Genomic DNA, 16,497 nt, shown 5'->3' with positions numbered 1-16,497 from the left:
CTTTGGGCACATTTTTTTAACACCCTTACAAATCACTGCTTGAGGGATGCCTGGGTGGCTCAGTGGTTGGGCGTTCAGCTTCAACTGCCTTCAGCTCAGGGCATAATCCTGGAGTCCCGGGATGGAGTCCCACATCAGGATTCCTGCATGGAGCCTGCTTCTCCCTCTGCCTGTATCTCTGCCTCTCTCTCTGTGTCTCTCATGAATAAATAAATAAAATCTTAAAAAAAAAATCAGGGGGATCCCTGGGTGGCTCAGCAGTTTAGCGCCTGTCTTTGGCCCAGGGCCCAATCCTGGAGTCCTGGGATCGAGTCCCGTGTCGGGCTCCCTGCATGGAGCCTGCTTCTCCCTCTGCCTGTGTCTCTGCCTCTCTCTCTCTCTATGTCTATCATGAATAAATAAATAAAATCTTAAAAAAAAAAATCATTGCTTCAGCCAGTCTAGGTTTTATTCTAGAGTAAAATATTACCATGAAAATGCTTACCATTTGACCATATTATCTTGGGCCCTATAAAATCTGTTTTTACATAACTGAATTTTGGTATATCCTAGGTTTTCACTGACACATGCTGTGAGAAACGGCTTCACCAGGCCACCTGGGTGGCTCAGTCCGTTAAGCATCTGCCTTAGAGGTCAGGTCGTGATCCCAGGGTCCTGGAATCAAGTCCCATGTCGGGCTCCCTGCTCAGTGGGGAGTCTGCTTCTCCCTCTCCTTCTCCCTCTGCCTCTCCCCCTGCTTGTGCTGTCGAATAAGTAAATAAAATCTTTAAAAATATAAAATTAAATTTTAAAAAAACCCACTGCATTTCTGTAGGGACCTTACTAAGGCAAACACTATCACAAAGAAACTCTCCAAGTAGGGGATATTCCTATGTTTCAGTGTAAACTGGAAAATGTTCACCTACTTTTCAATATAACTACCTTCAGAGTCTGTTTCTCACCAAAGAGTACAGAGATCTATCTCCCACGGATAAACACTACTTGTTTGATGATTACACATTTGCTTGATATGAATAACTAAGTGTTTACTGATGATTTCCATATCTGAATCTGAAGCCTTACTCTCTCTTCTCAGCTCCATATCCATGTTTTCAACCTGCCTGGTGAGAGATAGTGAACTCTGAAGCACTTTACACTCCATATAGTCAAAAGAAATCTTACCCTTCCAAATTTGCTCCTATCTCTACTGTCTCGATTAAAAGTGCTGCCATTCAACCTAAGATTCAAGCAAGAGATACTGTGAAGAAAAGGAAAAGGCAAGCCATAGACTGTGGGAACATATCTGCAAAACATATACCTGTTAAGTAATTTTTTCCAGAATACATAAAGAACCCTTTTAACTGTTTGTCTATGTAGACAAACAACTGTAAAAAAAAAAAAAAAGGACAATAGATTTGAAAAGAAAATTCACAAAAGAAGTTTTATGAATGGCAAATAAATACATTAAAAGATACTCAACATGGGACGCTTGGGTGGCTTAGCAATTGAGCGTCTGCCTTTGGCCCAGGGTGTGATCCTGGAGTCCCAGGATTGAGTTCCACATAGGGCTGCCTGCATGGAGCCTGCTTCTCCCTCTGCTTGTATCTCTGCCTCTGTTTCTGTTTCTCTCATGAATGAATGAATGAATGAATGAATGAATGAATAAATAAATAAATAAATCTTTAAAAAAAAAAAAAGAAAAGATACTCAACATGATCAATCATTAGGGAAAGACAAATTAAAAACATAACGATATAGGAACACCTAGGGTGGCTCAGTGGTTGAGCATGTGCCTTTGCCTCAGATGGTGATCCCAGGGTCCCGGGATCAAGTCCTGCATCAGGTTCCCCACAGGAAACCTGCTTCTCCCTCTACCTATGCCTCTGCCTCTCTCTATGTGTCTCTCATGAATAAATAAATAAAATCTTTAGAAAAATGATATATATCACTAGATATCCCTAGAATGGTAAACAATGGTAATGGTTTTAAGAGTATAAACATGTGTCAAAACTTACCAAACTGTACATTTTAAATGTGTGTGGCTCATGTATGCCACTATACCTTGATAAAGCTATTTAAAAGAAAAAGAATGGCAATACCAAATATTGGTGAGGATATGGAGCACGTGAATCCCAAACATTGCCAGCAGGAATGCAAAATGGTACAGCCACTTTGGAAAACAGTCCAGCAATTTCTTAAAAAGTTAAACATACACTTACCATAAGACCCAGCAATTCCATTCATAGGCATCTACTCAAGAGAAATGAAAACATATCTGTCCAAAGACTTAATTCAAATGTTCATTAACAGATGTATTCATATTAGCTAAAAGCTAGAAACAAGCCAAATGTCTGTCAACCAGTGAATGCATAAACAAATTGTGGCAAAATCATACAATGGAATGCTCCTCAGCAGTAAGAAATTAACTATAGTTATGAAAAAGAACACAGATGAATCTCAACAGCATTATGCCAACCGGAAGAAACTAGACACAAAAAACTATCTAATGAATGATTTCCTTATGAGATTCTAGAAAAAACAAAGCTATCATTATAGAGAAAAGAGACCAGTGGCTCCTAGAATCATGACTGCAAAGCAACATGAACAAATGTGGGGTAAGGAGGGCAGCAACGGTGATGTTCAATATCATGATTACAGTCAGTGGTTACACAACCATATACATTTTTGTCAAAACTCATCAAATTGCATACTTAAAATTGGTGCACTTTTTTTTACATTAATAACCTCAATCAACATGTTTTTTAAAAGGCTAGAAGAAAAGGCAAAATAAAAATATTTAAACTAACAACAGTCACAGGTATCATTTATTAAATATTTAATACATGTCAGGTAACTGTTATTATGTACTTTACATTCATTACTTCAATGAATCTATTTTTTAGACAGACAAAAATCTCTGCACTCATACAGTTATATGCTTTCAGAGGAGAGGAACAGTCCTACAACAGAAGTACTGTCAATACTTGCACTTTGCAAAAGGGCAAACAGGTTTAGAGATTAAATTCATACTTTGTTCTAGAGCCCAGAGCTAGTATTTGAAAGAGCTGGGATTCAACTCCAGTCCAGGATTTCTCGACTTCAGCATCGCTGACAATTTGAGCTAAATAACTCTTTGGTGTGGGAGGCCATTCTACACACTATAGGGTGTTTAGCAGCATTTATTTGTAACTTCACCCACTAGATGCCCTTAGTTGTTACAACCAAGAATGTCTCCTGACATTGCCAAATGTCCCTGGAAGACAAAACGGCCCCTTTTTGAAAACCACAGCTTAATCCCTAAAAACTGACACCATAGCCCAAACTATTAAAAACAACTTTCTAAAAAAATAAAAAATGAATTAAATAAATAAATAAACAAACAAACAAACATCTTTCTTTCCACACCTGACACTGCCCTGGTTCAGGTCCTGAATTCTGCTCACGTAAGACCTCAATGTTAGTCATTCCACCCGGGGCCTGCTCTGGCATTTCAACAGTCACAATACCACCAAAGTAACCTAAAGACCTTCAGGGCCTAGATGAAATGTCTGGGGAAAGTGCCCTCACTATCAGTATGCAGAATTACTATAAACCCTTTGTATACATACAGAGTCATTATACTGTCCCATTATTTGGGTCTGCCTTCTCCATTACCACATGAGTTTTATCCCAGCAAGGCCCAAATCTTACTCATGTCTATATCCCTAGTATCCTGGACTAGTGAGCATTTAAATGTTTTTAGAATTCAAATGTCTTTTTAAAAAAGAGGGGGGGGGGCGGTCCCTGGGTGGCTCAGCGGTTCAGCACCTGCCTTTGGCCCAGGGCGTGATCCTGGAGTCCCGGGATCGAGTCCCGCGTTGGGCTCCTGGTGTGGAGCTTGCTTCTCCCTCTGCCTGTATCTCTGCCTCTCTCCCTCTCTCTCTCTCTCTCTCTCTCTCATGAATAAATAAATAAAATCTTAAAAAAAATAATTCAAATGTAATTCAAAGTACATATACCACCAAAATGCTCTTTGCTTTAAACACATCACTAAGAAAAGCCCCCAAATCATACACTAAAGCTTTACTCAATATGAATCCTAGCCAAACAAATGGGTCTTGTTCCGGACAGGTTCCAAGAAGAAGCTCTAACTCATAACCCAAACATTATTATTTTTAAAAAATATTTTATTTATTTATTCATGAGAGACACAGAGAGAGAGGCAGAGACACAGGCAGAGAGAGAAGCAGGCTCCATGCAGGGAGCCCTATGTGGGACTCGATCCTGGGCCTCCAAGATCACACCCTTGGCTAAAGGCAGGCACTCAACTGCCAAGCCACCCAGGTGTCCCAATGACCCAAACATTATTAAGCAGACATGTTGAAGTCTTCAGAATTTTCCAAAATCACATAGAGATCAAATTTCCTAATCTTAAAACTCTTTTCAGTCTAGTACAGTTTATCAGGGTCCTTAAATAGTGTCACAGTATTCTGGGCCACTGAAGCCCCATCCTACACTATGTCCCTCTTGCTACCAATTCATTACTGGTTCACTATAGTTTTACTGAACACCCACTCAATGATAGGACCAAAGATATACTAAGATAAAGAAAGAAAAGCTTTAGTGAGGCAAAAAAAAAAAAAAATACATGAAGAATTATTAACAGTAGTGTATAAAATGCTTATCTCAAATGACTTTAGTTCTTCTTAAACATAATTATAGCTTGGTATGTACTTAAGATAACTGGGTTGGGGGGAATGGAGAAGGGTTGAGTTCATTAGGTGATGGGGGGACACCTGGGTGGCTCAGTGGTTGAGCATGTCTTCAGCTCAGGGCGGCATGATCACAGGGTCCAGGATCAAGTCCCACATTAGGCTCCCTGCAAGTAACCGGTTTTCTCTCTCACCCTTTGCCTATGTCTCTGCCTCTTTCTCTGTGTCTCTCATGAATAAATAAATAAATAAAATCTTTTTAAGAAAGTAGGTGATAGGGATTAGGAAGGACCCTTGTTGTGATGACCACCAGATATTGTATGTAAGTGTTGAATCACTAAATTCACTATATGTTAACCAACTGGAATTTAAATAAAAGCTTAAGGAAAAAAACCCCACCACTAACTGACGTCTATCAAAAAGAATAATTTAACAGCAACTATACTAAAATAAAAATGATACTTTTGGCAACCATTTTCCAAACTTTAATAGGATATATAGTACAACAGTCAACAACTCTACACAGCAGGCCAACTCAAAGGAATGCTTAAGGCCAAATACAACAATTAATTAATCTTGAAGTATTCATCAGAAAGTCATTCCACTGATTTTGAGAATTGTTATGGCTATAGTATGCAACTGATAATAACAGCTATAAAAATTTCTGGCTATGATCATTACATCCCTTCTCTAGAATCTATCTTTAGGGCTTTAACCGGTCATTTTGGTTTCTATTTTTAGCAATTCCAGAACTGTTTTCTGAGGAAAATCATGGACCTCTTTCAAGATGTATACTGGCTGTTCATACAGGCCTAAATCCTGACTTGATCAGGATCTGACCTAATCAGACATGCAAAATACATGCTCTCATGATTCTTTTTTTTTTAAAGATTCTATTTATTTATTCATGATAGACATAGGGGGAGAGAGAGGCAGAGACACAGGCAGAGGGAGAAGCAGGCTCCATACAGGGAGCCCGACGTGGGACTCGATCCCGGGACTCCAGGATCGCACACCCTGAGCCAAAGGCAGGTGCTAAACCACTGAGCCACCCAGGGATCCCCTGCTCTCATGATTCCTGACTGAGATATAAGCCTAAACTCATTGCTGCCTGATGTTTATTAAAACTTGATTACAAGAAATAATATTCAGGAAGCCCATGCTGGAGACTCCCAATGGCAGCAATTCTGGACCTTTAAGCATAAACACCCAAAGGAAGGAAAGGCGCCTCAAGGAGGGACCTAGGGACCTACTGATACAGGAGCATCCATCAAGAATTGAGAGTGTACAGACCAATATCCCTGATGAACATGGATGCAAAAATTCTCAACAAGATACTAGCCAATAGGATCCAACAGTACATTAAGAAAATTATTCACCATGACCAAGTAGGATTTACCCCCGGGACACAAGGCTGGTTCGACACTCGTAAAACAATCAATGTGATTCATCATATCAGCAAGAGAAAAACCAAGAACCATATGATCCTCTCATTAGATGCAGAGAAAGCATTTGACAAAATAGAGCACCCATTCCTGATCAAAACTCTTCAGAGTGTAGGGATAGAGGGAACATTCCTCAACATCTTAAAAGCCATCTCTGAAAAGACAACAGCAAATATCATTCTCAATGGGGCAGCACTGGGGCCTTTCCCCTAAGATCAGGAACAAGACAGGGATGTCCACTCTCACCACTGCTATTCAACATAGTACTGGAAGTCCTAGCCTCAGCAATCAGACAACAAAAAGACATTAAAGGCATTCAAATTGGCAAAGAAGAAGTCAAACTCTCCCTCTTTGCCGATGTTGCCGATGACATGATACTCTACATAGAAAACCCAAAAGCCTCCACCCCAAGATTGCTAGAACTCATACAGCAATTCGGTAGCGTGGCAGGATACAAAACCAATGCCCAGAAGTCAGTAGCATTTCTATACACTAACAATGAGACTGAAGAAAGGGAAATTAAGGAGTCAATCCCATTTACAATTGCACCCAAAAGCATAAGATACCTAGGAATAAACCTAACCAAAGAGGTAAAGGATCTATACCCTAAAAACTACAGAACACTTCTGAAAGAAATTGAGGAAGACACAAAGAGATGGAAAAATATTCCATGCTCATGGATTGGCAGAATTAATATTGTGAAAATGTCAATGTTACCCAGGGCAATTTACACGTTTAATGCAATCCCTATCAAAATAACATGGACTTTCTTCACAGAGTTAGAACAAGTTATTTTAAGATTTGTGTAGAATCAGAAAAGACCCCGAATAGCCAGGGGAATTTTAAAAAAGAAAACCGTATCTGGGGGCATCACAATGCCAGATTTCAAGTTGTACTACAAAGCTGTGGTCATCAAGACAGTGTGGTACTGGCACAAAAACAGACACATAGATCAATGGAACAGAATAGAGAACCCAGAAGTGGACCCTCAACTTTATGGTCAACTAATATTCGATAAAGGAGGAAAGACTATCCATTGGAAGAAAGACAGTCTCTTCAATAAATGGTGCTGGGAAAATTGGACATCCACATGCGGAAGAATGAAACTAGACCACTCTCTTTCACCATACACAAAGATAAACTCAAAATGGATGAAAGATCTAAATGTGAGACAAGATTCCATCAAAATCCTAGAGGAGAACACAGGCAACACCCTTTTTGAACTCGGCCACAGTAACTTCTTGCAAGATACATTCATGAAGGCAAAAGAAACAAAAGCAAAAATGAACTATTGGGACTTCATCAAGATAAGAAGCTTTTGCACAGCAAAGGATACAGTCAACAAAACTCAAAGACAACCGACAGAATGGGAGAAGATATTTGCAAATGACGTATCAGATAAAGGGCTAGTTTCCAAGATCTATAAAGAACTTCTTAAACTCAACACCCAAGAAACAAACAATCCAATCATGAAATGGGCAAAAGACATGAGCAGAAATCTCACAGAGGAAGACACAGACATGGCCAAGAAGCACATGAGAAAATGCTCCGCATCACTTGCCATCAGGGAAATACAAATCAAAACCACAATGAGATCCCACCTCACACCAGTGAGAATGGGGAAAATTAACAAGGCAGGAAACCACAAATGTTGGAGAGGATGTGGAGAAAGGAGAACCCTCTTGCACTGTTGGTGGGAATGTGAACTGGTACAGCCACTCTGGAAAACTGTGTGGAGGTTCCTCAAAGAGTTAAAAATAGACCTGCCCTACGACCCAGCAATTGCACTGCTGGGGATTTACCCCAAAGATTCAGATGCAATGAAACGCCGAGACACCTGCACCCCGATGTTTCTAGCAGCAATGTCCACAATAGCCAAGCTGTGGAAGGAGCCTCGGTGTCCATCGAAAGATAAATGGATAAAGAATATGTGGTTTATATATACAATGGAATATTACTCAGCCATTAGAAATAACAAATACCCACCATTTGCTTCGACGTGAATGGAACTGGAGGGTATTATGCTGAGTGAAGTGAGTCAATCAGAGAAGGACAAACAGTGTATGTTCTCATTCATTTGGGGAATATAAATAACAGTGAAAGGGAATAGAAGGGAAGGGAGAGGAAATGTGTGGGAAATATTAGAAAGGGAGACAGAACATAAAGACTGCTAACTCTGGGAAACGAACTAGGGGTGGTGGAAGGGGAGGAGGGCGGGGGGTGGGGGTGAATGGGTGACGGGCACTGAGGGGGGCACTTGATGGGATGAGCACTGGGTGTTATTCTGTATGTTGGTAAATTGAACACCAATAAAAAATAAATTTATTATTAAAAAAATAAATATAATACAAATTTCTCAAAAAAAAGAATTGAGAGTGAAGGAATATTTAATCTTTCTTACGAAATATTCTCTCATACAGCTCCCAAACTTTTTGGTTGCAGGAGCCCCTTGACAGCCTTTGAAAACTATCTTTGTGGGGCACCTGGGTGGCTGAGCGGTTGAGCATCTGCCTTCAGCTCAGGGCGTGATTCCAGGGTCCTGGGATCCAATCATGCCTTACGCTCCCCAGAGGGAGCCTGCTTTTCCCTCTGCCTTTTCTCTGCCTCTCTGTGTGTCTTGTGAATAAATAAATACAATATTTTTTTAAAAAACTATCTCTGTGGGTATATCCATCGATATTTATATTAGATTGTAGAGCAAAAATTTTAAACACAGTAATACAGAAACACACATTCCATTAGCCATCAGAGCAGAAATGAAATCATTCTCAACTGTAGCCTCAGAAAATTCCACTGTGAATGAGAGCGAATAATTAAAAGGCAAGTAAAGGGGATCCCTGGGTGGCGCAGCGGTTTGGCGCCTGCCTTTGGCCCAGGGCGCGATCCTGGAGACCCGGGATCGAATCCCACGTCGGGCTTCCGGTGCATGGAGCCTGTTTCTCCCTCTGCCTGTGTCTCTGCCTCTCTCTCTCTCTCTCTGTGACTATCATAAATAAATAAAAAAAATTTAAAAAAAAAAAAAAAAAAAAAAAAAAAAAAAAAAGGCAAGTAAAGCCTTAGTATTATTAAGAAAATAGTTTTAGGGGTGCCTGGCTGGCTCAGTGAGAAGAGCACATGACTCTTAATCTCGAGATTATAAATTCGAGCCCCATAGTGGGTATGAAGATTATTATAAATTAATTAATTTTTTTTTTAAAAAAGACAACAAAAAAACTTTTTTTCATTAAAAAAAAAGAAATAACATTCATAGAGAAGTCCTTAAGATTAAGAGTGCCTGTATTCAATAATTCAACCAACTGTTTTCTAAGAAGTGCCAGGGACTAGGCTAGATGCTGGGAATAAACAGAATCCCTCCAACTTATTCACCCCTGGTTATCTCTGAACCAAACCAAGCCAACAATGAGCCGTATACTTACACACTGATTTGCCCCTTTGGAGAATGTTTACTGGCATTACATGAAACTTGACTGAGAAGCATTATAAGAAGCAATGATTAAAAACTCACTACTATGATTATTATAGAGATCTCCTCCTCCACAAAACCAGTGTCCCCACCATGAAGACCAGTAAGAAAAGTTTCTCTCAGATCTACCAATCAAAAAAAAAGTATGCTTCTCTTAAACAACATATGTTTGATTTTATGAACACATGAATCTAGAAGCTGAGCTTTATTTTCTTCTTTGTTTTATTTGAGGAAATTCAGAGCCAAATATGGAACCCATCTTTAGTAACTATACAGTATTTTCTAATCTATATATTAACTTTGCCACTGGTTTATTATTCTTCTCTCATTTCTTCTTTACCTTAGTAACTTATTTTTTAATCCTTTAGAAAAGAGGAGGGAAATAAACAGTACTTGATGGTTGCTTTATTAACATAAAATTTGTCCTTTCTTCTAAAAAAAAAAAAATTTTATTTATTCATGAGAGACACAGAGAGAGAGGCAGAGACATAGGCAGAGGGAGAAAGCAGGCTCTTGCCGGGAGCCTGATACAGGACTCCATCCCAGGATCGCAGAATCATGACCTGAGCCAAAGACAGATGCTCAACCGCTGAGTCACCCAGGTGCCCCCTTAAAAAAATTTTTTTAGGTAAGCCCTACACCCAACATGGGCTTGAACTCATAACCCTGAGATCAACAGTTGTATGATCTACTAACTGAGCCAGCCAGGCACCCCAGGGTTGAACTGTTATTATTTCCATGTACAGCTGAGGGAATGGAGGTTCAAGGAGGTTTATTAACTTACATATGATCTCACAGCTTGTATTTGACAGAGTTCGGATTCAAAGACAGTCTAAACCACTATACCTAGGTGTATGTACAAGCTATCATGGGAGCAAATAAGGTGAAGGAGAGAGTGGGAAAGTCCACACACAGGATGTGACATTTGAGCTAAGAATCTCAAAGGAAGGAGCTTGCCAAGGAACAAGGAGAAAGTATTCCAGAGAGAAAGAGAAATCATGTGCAAAAATCCAAAGCAAAGAGAGAACATAAGTTCTAGGAATGGCAAACAGAACATAGAGTTACATTCAGCAATTAATTCATTGCGCAGGATTCACCAGAAAGTTAAATCATTTAATACTGGACATTTAAATAGGTCCATTATTGAGAATTTCCAGGGCCACAGTATTAAACTGTGGCTGGGAAGTGGGAAGACAGGCAGAAGTGAATGAAATAAAGGCAATCTCCTGGGGGAGGGAGGGAGAGTATGGTGAGAGAGAGAGAGAGAGAGAGAGAGAGAGAGAGAGAGAAGGGGCAGAAGGAGAAAGAGAAAGAGAATTCCAAGAAGCTCCATGCTCAGCACAGAGCCCAATGCAGGGGCTTGATTCCACAGGAACCGACCTGAAATCAAAAGTTGATGCTCAAGCAACTGACTCACCTAGACACTCCAAAAGCAGCCTCTTTTTATCATTAGGCTAACAAGTCTGAATTATGTTCAATAAGCAATGGGGAACCATGGAAAGATTTAAGCAAGAGAATTACAAGATCAACTTGCACAGCATGATGAATGAATTACAGATTTGAGGTAGAGAATGAAGTCAGGAGGCCACAGCAAGAGACTGGCAGTGAGTTAATGAGAGTTAAAATCTGTCCAAAAAAAAATGTAATGTAAGCCACATATATAATGTTTAATTTCTGAATAGTCATGTTAGAAAAGTAAAAAGGAAAAACAGTTAAAATAACTTTAGTAATACTTTTATTTAATCCAATAGATCTAAAATATGATTTCATTTTATAATCAATAGGAAAATTAGTAATAAGAAGTTTTACACTCTTTTTGTATACTAACTGGAAATCTGATTTTTTTTTTTTTTTACTTAAAGCACATCTTGTTTTGGACATTAAATTTTCACCAGAAATATTTGATCTATATATAGAGTTCATAAAACTTACAGATGAAAAAGTAGATTCATATATGCCAATTTTTCCAAACATATCTGAACATTTCCCAGTAAGTATCAGTTTTTGAATTTAACTTAAATACAATTAATAAAGTTCAGTTCCTCAGCCATGCCAGTCACATTTCAAGCACTTTATGGCCATATATGGTTACTATATTCAACAGTACATGGGCAGCCCAGGAGGGCTCAGCAGTTTGGCGCTGCCTTCCGCCCAGGGCGTGATCCTGGAGACCCGGGATCGAGTCCCACGTCAGGCTCCCTGCATGGAGCCTGCTTCTCCCTCTGCCTGTGTCTCTGCCCCCTCTTTCTCTGTGTCTCTCATGAATAAATAAATGAAATCTTTAAAAAAAAAAAAAAAAAAAAAAAAAGAACAGTACAACCCAGAGTGACAAAGAAACTTTGACTTGCGTCATCAGCATTTTCTATCTACTTACTGGTGAGGCAGTCTGCCTACTCACATCAGTAACTTACCAAGTACCAACTACGACAGTGGTCCTACTGGTCACATCCAGTAAGGATGTAATTTCTCTCTAGACCACTGCCTACATCTGTGAAAAAGAAATCTCATGACCACAAAGAATTACTATATAGTGTCTAACATGCAGAATGCACACAAAAATGTTTGTGGGATAGATATATGCTCTTCTTTATCACTCAAGTAATAATTCACTTGTTTGCAGACTACTTCAGCCCTCTGTTTCTATTTCCCCATGATTTGTTTATTAGACTCTATGTACTACGTATGATGAAAAAAGAAAAAGTAGTAAGAAAATATATTTTCAATTGTATATTTATCAGAGTCATTATAATATAATGGGTAAGAGCCTAAGCTCTGGAGTCAGATTGCCTGAATTCAGATAGGAGTTCTATTATTTATCAAAGGCCCCGATCTTGGCCTCTCTGTGCCTCAGTTCTCTCTTCTGCATAATAATGGTAACAGTACATGCTTCCCTGGGGTGCTTCGAGATTACAAAAGATAATACATATAAAGCACCTGCACATAGTACTTGGTACTTAGTAGATGTTCAATAAACATTACCTTTTGAATATATTTTGCTTTTTAAAGTACGTTCTATGCCCAGGGCAGGGATCCAACCCACCAGCCTGAGATCAAGAGTCGCACGCTCTACCAAGTAAGCCAGCCAGATGCCCCAAACATTCGTTTAGTTGGGTTTTTTTCTTAGGATTTTATTTATTTATTCATGAGAGACACAGAGAGAGAGGCAGAGACACAGACAGGAGGGAGACGCAGGCTCCCCATGGGGGGCTCACTGCGAGACTCCATCCGGGGACCCCAGGATCACCACCTGTGTGAAGGCAGATGCAGATGCTCAACCCCTGAGCCACCTAGGCGTCCCTCCTTTTTTTTTTTTTTTTTTTTAAGATTTCATTTTTAAATACCTCTACACTCAACGTGGGGCTCGAACTCACAACCCTGAGATCGAGAGAGTCACACTCCACCAAATGAGCCAGTTAGGTGCCCCCCCCCCCCCACAAACACCAGCTTTTTAAACAGAGCTAGTGGAGAAGTTGAAATTAGAGCGCAAGTAAAAAAAACTAGGATTTCTCAATTACCCACGTCTGTTTCCCATATAATGTCACAGACACACACACACACACACACACACACACGCAGATGATACAGGTCGTACTGTGAACTCCTCAAAAGAAGGATCCTGCACGTAGTTCTATAGTCGGTACAAAAGGAGCCAAAGAAAAAACTTCATCTCTGGACTGTGCAACGGTGCAGTACGGCACGGATGTGAGCGAGCAAAGGGAAAAGCATGAAGCAAAACAGGGACGCATTTTGCCTTACCTGCTTTTCCGTTTTCGAGGTGGTTTCTCCACTGTGCCAGTCAGTCTACAAACCAAAGAAGATGGTAACTAAAAGTAACACACAGGAACGCCCCTCCCGGCCCCCTCGAGGACCACAGGCTCGCCAAGCTCATCCCTGACCTTACAAACGCCTTAGGCTCCGCTTCCCCTATTACGGAGACCAGGAGACCAGGCGATCCCCGGACTCGCGGTTCCCCCGGGGTCTTCTTCGCCCAAACCCTGCTCCCCCCCGCCCAGTCCCTCACTCCAGCCTCGGCTCCCATTCGTCACAGCCCCGCTCCCCAAAACCCCCCCCCACCTACTCATTGTTTGCCTCGTCACCCCCGCGAGCCCCTCGGGCCTCTCCTCTCCCGCGCCCACCCCCTCCCGGGCGCGCGGCCCCGGCCGAGCCCCGCCCCTCCAGGCCCCGCGCCCCCCGCATTCCACGGCCCGTCCACGGGCGCGCACGCCCTGCCCCTCCCGGCCCCGCGCCCCCAGCCTCACCGCCGGCGCCCCCAGCCTCACACACCCCCCTCCTCCGGCCCCGGGGATGCGATCGCCGCCCAGCCCGCTCCCCCGCCCCTGGACGTCCCCCGCGGCCCCCCCAGCCTGAACCCCCCGCCCCTCCGCGGCCCCAAGCCGCTGCCCCGGGCCCGCTCCCCGCGCCCTCCCCGCGCCCCCACCCCCGCCCCACCTGGGGGCCAGGCGACTCCGCGGCTGCTGGGGCTGCCGGGCTCCTCTGACCATCCGGCTCCGGCTCCGCCGCGGGAGCTGCTCCGGCGGCCGCAGGGCTCGCTCGGGAAGCTGAGGCGGCGGAGGCTGGAGTAGGCGGAGAGGCGGGAGGAGGGCCTCGCGCCTCTGCCTGACATGCCGCGGGGCCCGCCCCCTCCGCGCCTCTCCCCGGCTCCCATTGGCTAGAGCTGCAGTGTGGCCGAGAGTCTGGCCGCCGATTGGACGCCCGGGCCGTCACGTCCCGCCACCTAGAGTTTGGTTGAGACTGCAGGTGGCAGCGGAGGTGCCTTAGAGACGGCCAGCAGGGCCGGGGCGACCTAAGCGCCACCGTGCGCTGGAAACGAAAAACTGCACCTCGGGCGCCAGACACCTGCCGGCAGGTTCTCCTGGCGCTGCGTCCTGCATTCCACACACACGCTGGCGCCCACCAACGCTGCACCACGCCAGGACCGACAGCCAAGCACTGCAATTTCCCCGAACTCCTCTGGCAGGTGCGACGGTGAGGGAGCTCTCCAAAACGAGCTTCATTTTGAACCACCTCGATGCGGTCCCTGACTACATCATGCTGAAATGGTCTCACTGCTCACAGACATCCCTTCATAGAGAATCCAGCAAGAAAACTGCAAGAGTCTACCCAAATGAAGCATGGTTCGGATGCTCAGCCCTCTGCAGGAAAGATCACAAGCTTGTGTGCAGGCTTCCAAGAAAGCAAGAGGTTTAAAGAATTACCACGAAAGGAAAAATCATCACTGCAAACAGTATTGATGCCGTTACTAAAAGCAATGTGTTTGTTCCATTTTGGAAGGACTAGGTAGGATTGATCCTTGAGGGCGTGCTAGCCATCCTGTGATACTGCAGATGATTGTAAGTTCAATGCCGATCAATTTAAAAATAAATTTCACTGCAGTTTTAGTAGACCTAAACATGCAAGACTACCAGCATATATGCACAGTATCAATTACCGTTCCTCTTATACTTTAATAAGGCCATCCTTAAAAATAAGACATAGCTCATTAACATATAAAACTCTGCCATTAATGTCCTCTACATTCTCTCTACACTTCATGTGAACAGGCTTTGTTGTTTTTGGTAGATCCTTGGCATCTATTTGGAACTGGTGGGAGGCATAAAACTTTCTTTTGCTATTTCCTTTTCATTAGAAAATGTTTTTGTGCATTATTAATATGACAGCCTAGAGTAGATTACACCAGCAGGTTGGGGCAAATCTCACCCTCACAAAGGCAGAAACTAGGATACTAGCTTTTCGCAAAACTGAATTTTTTTTTTTTTTTTTTTTTTTTGGCAGAGAGGACTGTCCTTTATTCTGAGACGGCTCTTTTAACATCTTTCATATTAAAAATGATACACCTTCTACGAAGTAATGATGGTAAATTGTAGTGGGTTTTAAATGGCTTTGACAAGACAAAAAAAAATGTCGCCAAACATTTGTTGGCTCCCCTAATTAATACTTTATGTAATCCCCAAATTACCAAATTATGGAGAGCCTCAATCTCAACCAAACCAGAAAGGAGGGGGAATCAGCATAATTTGTCAGACAAGAGTGTGGCAGGTAGGAGTTCTGGTGGGGAGGACTATCAACTCACTAGAAGACTAATCTTGAAATATCACTCATTACATTTCTTAAAAATAGGGATTAAAATCCTGTGTGTTCAACATCTTTCACAATTGGTCAACTCCTCTCTGATACATGGTTCTGTCAAAACAGCTCCTGCTTTAATTTCTCATGCCCTCCTAAAAGGCAGCCTCAAGTCCTATCTTCGTGTCACATGCAAGTTCTAGTAATCTCTGCTTGTTTTTAGTATGTAAGAAACGTACATCTCATCATTCTAGCCCACATTTAATTCACACTTTCTCTTTTAAGCCTTTCCCAATTGCTCCATTCTATATCTTTCTTCTAATTCATTGTACTTTCATAAACTACACTATCAGCAATTATATATTGCCTTAGATTATTCTTACTCCCCATCTACATTTAATTCAGGCAAAGGGTATATTAAAATGAGCCCTCAATAAATGGCAGTTTTGGGCCAGGGGCCAAGTACCTTGTGTGCTATTTTTAATCTTGATCAACCCTGTATGATACTTAGACACAGAATTTTAAAATCTGGAGAACCCAACTTGAGCAGGGTCACACAGCTACAATAACCAATATTACTTAAGAGGGCTTAAGATGTACTCTTGTATGCCCTAAAGAGGTTCAAGTTCCAGCCCTCCTATGCAACCTGCAAAGTTACCTATCCTAAATGTTTCTTCCTCTGAAGGAGGGCGGGGAGGTAATACAGTCTTAGGATCATGGTAAAGGTAAACACAAAATAAGGCATGTATCGCATTTGGGTAAGTTAGCTATTATTGCCTGGCAGAGCTGGGGTTTTTACCTAGATCTGATTCCAGAGCCTATATTCTTTATACTA

General features: G+C 42.1%; 1 protein-coding gene across 7 annotated transcripts in view; it reads right to left on the bottom strand.

Moving 5' to 3' along the window:
- The window catches only part of SCAI (suppressor of cancer cell invasion), a 165,203-nt gene extending 150,996 nt beyond the window's left edge, over positions 1-14,207 (bottom strand). For 5 of the 7 annotated variants that reach the window (XR_007413292.1, XR_003146899.3, XR_003146898.3 and 2 more), the window contains exons 1-2: positions 14,028-14,207; positions 13,335-13,379 (exon numbers count right to left, since the gene is read on the bottom strand). Coding sequence is in view for 2 of the 7 variants with exons in the window: in XM_025475126.3 (XP_025330911.1) it covers positions 13,335-13,379; positions 14,028-14,080 (98 nt within the window). In the remaining 5 variants the exon portion in view is untranslated. Of the gene's footprint in view, positions 1-13,334; positions 13,380-13,474; positions 13,566-14,027 lie in introns of those variants that run through there. The other 2 variants (XM_025475128.3, XM_025475127.3) reach the window with 2 other exon arrangements.
- Positions 14,208-16,497: the final 2,290 nt, after the last annotated feature.

The sequence above is a fragment of the Canis lupus genome, chromosome 9, assembly GCF_003254725.2.
Source record: "Canis lupus dingo isolate Sandy chromosome 9, ASM325472v2, whole genome shotgun sequence".
NCBI classification, from domain to species: Eukaryota; Metazoa; Chordata; class Mammalia; order Carnivora; family Canidae; genus Canis; species Canis lupus.
Note: the sequence above shows the minus strand (reverse complement) of the source record. Positions and strands in the feature narration are given on the sequence as shown.